We start from the raw sequence: 3,963 nt of genomic DNA, 5'->3' as shown, positions 1-3,963 counted from the left end.
TGTGGTTTAATGGCCATTATCTAACACAGAATGTGAACTCTGTCTTCCAGAGATGTAAACCTTGGCAAAACTTTTCAGATATGGCTGTCTAAATTTTGGCACCTAATATCTATCTTCATGCAGGTATGATGTTTAGACCACTGTTATTCCCCCTTGAAGTTAGAACTATAAAGAAATGTGTGGACATTAATAAGGATTTTTTTAAAAGAAAAAATCTAGAAATGATATAAAATCCCTCATTTTTCAGTGCATGTTTCAGAAAATTTTCTCTATGGGCAAGTTATTGTATACGAGCTTACAGCAAGATACTTGGAGGTATCCAGACTAAACAGACCATAGGTCTGGTCCACTTTGACAAAATCTGTGTCTTTATAAATACAATGGGATCCTCATATGCTCAGTAGGTGCATCTACACATACACTTTAATGCACAGTAGACTATTTTACTGTGCATTAAAGCATCATGTAAAAAACAGTGACATTATGCTAACGCTCATTAAAATTGTCTACTGTGCATTAAGCATCACTAAAAAAACATGCATGCAAATGTGCTACTTTGCATTAGCATAGCCTAATGTGCATTAATTTAGAACCTTACATTGGAGGAACTAAATTTAATGCGCATTAGAAAAGGCACATTAATGCATGTGTTGATGCTCCCAGTATCTCTGATAGTTAGGCCATGTTGATTTATGTGACTAAATATTGATTAAGGTACCTCATTTTAAAGTGACAATTTTGGGTCTTAATGCTTTAATCCACTTCCTAACCTGTTTATTTTGAATCCATTCTCAGAAGCCCCTTTGTCTCAATAAATGAATAGGGTGTAAATCGACTTGAAGACTAAATAGAAGCATAACAGAGTTGGAACAGCAACGGACCATTTTGCCAGCTGAATACAGGTAGTTTGTTTGACAGCATGGTTCTTACGATGCTATCACTGTTTCATCTTATCAGAAAAGACGTTGTCTGAAAGCTGAGAATATTTGATCGTCTGAAAGCTGAGAACTGTTACTTTGGGGGAAATCTCTGAGCACTCCTAACATTAATTTATGCAGTTCAATGGAAAATCAGATTTGCTGTCTCTTTTTTTTTTTTTTAAATAAGTTTTGAAAAATACATGGTCAGCTCCTCAGCTGGTTTAAATCACTTATACCAGTTGAGGGTCCAATGAGGACAATATTAAACATTATATGTATTTTAGTTGTAATAATTCTCCTTAAAGTAAAGATAAGTGATTTTTGTAAAAATTTCTAAGTAAAAATATTATACATTTCAGTGGCACCTGTTTTCAGTTGTATGCCAACCTTTAAAAAAGTCCTTCCTGATAAGATTAGTTTGTATACTACATGAATAGATGACATAATTTTAATTAGTCTTCTTATACTAGGTAAATGCCAGTTTCTAAAATACTATCTTTACCATTCACATGAGACTGTTCCCTTTAATTAGACCAGCCCAGATTTCAAAATTGGCTTTTAAATGATAGAGGTTTCCATTTTCTCTGCCTACCTTCAGATTCCATGTGTGTGCCTTCCAGAGATGCCAGTCAGCTTCTCTTGAACTCACCAGTACTTATTTCCTTGAAAAACCAATGCTGAGATGTTTTGTTGACCTCCACTCCCCCTCCACTCCCCCCCTGCCAATCAGAGGCCAGTTTGCAAATGTTGCTTTGTGAGTTTTTTGCCACTGAAGGTGCATGGATGGGCTTCTTGAAAGTGCAGTTTGGTTTAATACTGCTCCCACTGGGATAGATAGGGACATTCTTACTAACATAGTGGGAAGCCAGGTTAGGTCAAAACTAAACTTTGTGAAAAGATCTCCCTATAGGTCTGATTTCAAAAGAAGAACATCCACTTCTTAACACATTTGTTCTGGAGAAAATATTAAATTTAACTGAAATGCTGCACTCAATAACCTTTACAGCAATGTGGTTAACATTAGAATTGCTAGTCATAAAAAGGTGGCCATGTATTTCTATGTAAAATATTCACAGGTGATTAAAAAGTTACAGTAGTGTCAAGTGCTTTAAGATGTTCTTCAAGTTTTAAGTCTGCTTTGTGGTGGCCTTTCACTGGCAGCTGTGCAGATTATGAAGACTGGTCATATCAGTGTAGATGAAAATGGATTATTTCATTGTTAATTTCACCACTAAGTCTCCCCCCTGAGTAAGCTCATTTCTCTGCTCACACAAGGGCTTCTAAAGCAAATACTCTAAGTAACAAATTAGCACTGCACCACTAGCACTAGTGTCATGGACACAATAACCATTCTATAGAAAAATGAGCATTTAGTTTCTATACAACAGGATGGAAATGTGCAAATTGTCAGTTGGTAACTAATTTCATTTTGTTCAGCAGCACAAAAGTTAGTGCAGTGTCACTCATACTATCCCACAGGAAAAGAACTACAATTAGGAAAACTACAATTTATAAACACAGCTTTTGAAATATATCATGCAAAGTATTGTCTGAACTGCACACTAATGCAGAGAATCACTGAGACTTAGTTCACTGGGAGTACTCCTGCTCATATTGGTAAGACTGGCCATAAGGGATTTTACTTTATAGGCATAGTAGTCCCTCAGATTGACTGATGGAACCTCTTTCATTCCATCACCAAAATCACAGCTCCTCATGGCACTTTCTAGCTGCTTCTGACGCCTATAAAAGTGAGAGAATTTATTGAAGATGAGAGTTATAGGAAGCACTACCACCAGGATACCAGCTAGGATGCATGCAGATGCTGTCAGTTTGCCAGCAGTGGTCCCTGGGACAATATCTCCGTAGCCAACTGTGGTCATGCTAACTGTAGCCCACCACCAGCAAGCAGGGATGGTGGCCAAACCCTCATTTTCTTCTTTTTCAATGGTGTAAGCTACTACTGAGAAAATAGAAATGCCAACAGAGAGGTAAAGTAGGAGAAGTCCTACCTCTCTATAGCTATACTTTAAGGTGGCTCCAAGAGACCTAAGGCCAGTCGAATGTCTAGCAAGTTTTAAGATCCGAAAGATCCTCATAAGTCTCAGGACTTGGGCTACTCTCCCTAAATTTGCTAATGCTGGGCTACTTTCCACAACCAAGTTAACAATCAAGGTAATGTAAAATGGGAGGATGGACATGAGGTCAATTAGATTTAGTGCATGCTTGAAAAATTTGAAGAAGTCAGGAGCCACCGCAAACCTGGCCACCAGCTCAAAGGTGAACCATGCAATCCCAAAATGTTCCACGATTTCAAATCGGGAATCTTCCTCTGAATTCCCACCGCTGTCGACAATCTGAAAGTCTGGAAGGCTGTTCAGGCACATGGTCACAATGGAGCCGAGAACAACCACTATGGAAAGGATGCTGAATATTCGGCTCAAGACGGAGTAGCCAGGGTTGTCCAAAGCCAACCAGAGCTGCCTCCGGATGTTTCCAAAGGGCTGTCTGTCAAACTTGGAGGCATCGTTGTAGAAGGCCAAGATCTCATCGAAGGAGGAGGTGGTGCTTTCCTGCTCGCTTTGATCTTCCCATTTCTCTTGATCGGGCTCCATCTTCCTGCCGTTGTAGCTGTAGCTGCAGCACGAGTCGATGAAGAATTCATTGATCCCCCAGTACTCGATCTCCTGGCTGAAGGAAAACACGCAGAGCTCGCCCATGACGTGCAGCTTGCCCGTGTTGTAGAAGTGCAACACGTAGGGGAACAGCTCGGGGTTCCTGTCGAAGTAGAACTCCTTCTTGGCATCGTCGTAATCGTCGCACAGCTCCAGGATCGACTCCCTGGAGTGGCAGCTCAGCAGCCTGCCCAGGCGCGTCTCCGGGAACCGCAGCAAGGTGTTGGAGCGCAGCTTCTTCTTGAAGCCTCCCACGTTGATGCTGATCTCGCCGTCTTCCACGTTCGCCTCGGCTAAAGCCCTCAGGCTCTGCCCGGTCATAGTGAGCTGCTGGCGGGGCCCAGGGCACCGGCACCTGGAGCGGGAGC

General features: G+C 41.1%; 1 protein-coding gene across 1 annotated transcript; it reads right to left on the bottom strand.

Annotated features, from left to right (window-relative positions):
• Window positions 1-576: 576 nt before the first annotated feature.
• Window positions 577-3,947, bottom strand: KCNS2 (potassium voltage-gated channel modifier subfamily S member 2). Its single transcript, XM_019527986.1, has one exon. The coding sequence runs from the start codon at window positions 3,914-3,916 to the stop codon at window positions 2,483-2,485; it is 1,434 nt and encodes a 477-aa protein (XP_019383531.1). The 5' UTR covers window positions 3,917-3,947; the 3' UTR covers window positions 577-2,482.
• Window positions 3,948-3,963: the final 16 nt, after the last annotated feature.

The sequence above is a fragment of the Gavialis gangeticus genome, unplaced genomic scaffold (assembly GCF_001723915.1).
Source record: "Gavialis gangeticus isolate Ggan-Ray unplaced genomic scaffold, GavGan_comp1, whole genome shotgun sequence".
Lineage (NCBI taxonomy): Eukaryota > Metazoa > Chordata > Crocodylia > Gavialidae > Gavialis > Gavialis gangeticus.
This window is presented reverse-complemented; position numbering and strand designations above follow the sequence as displayed.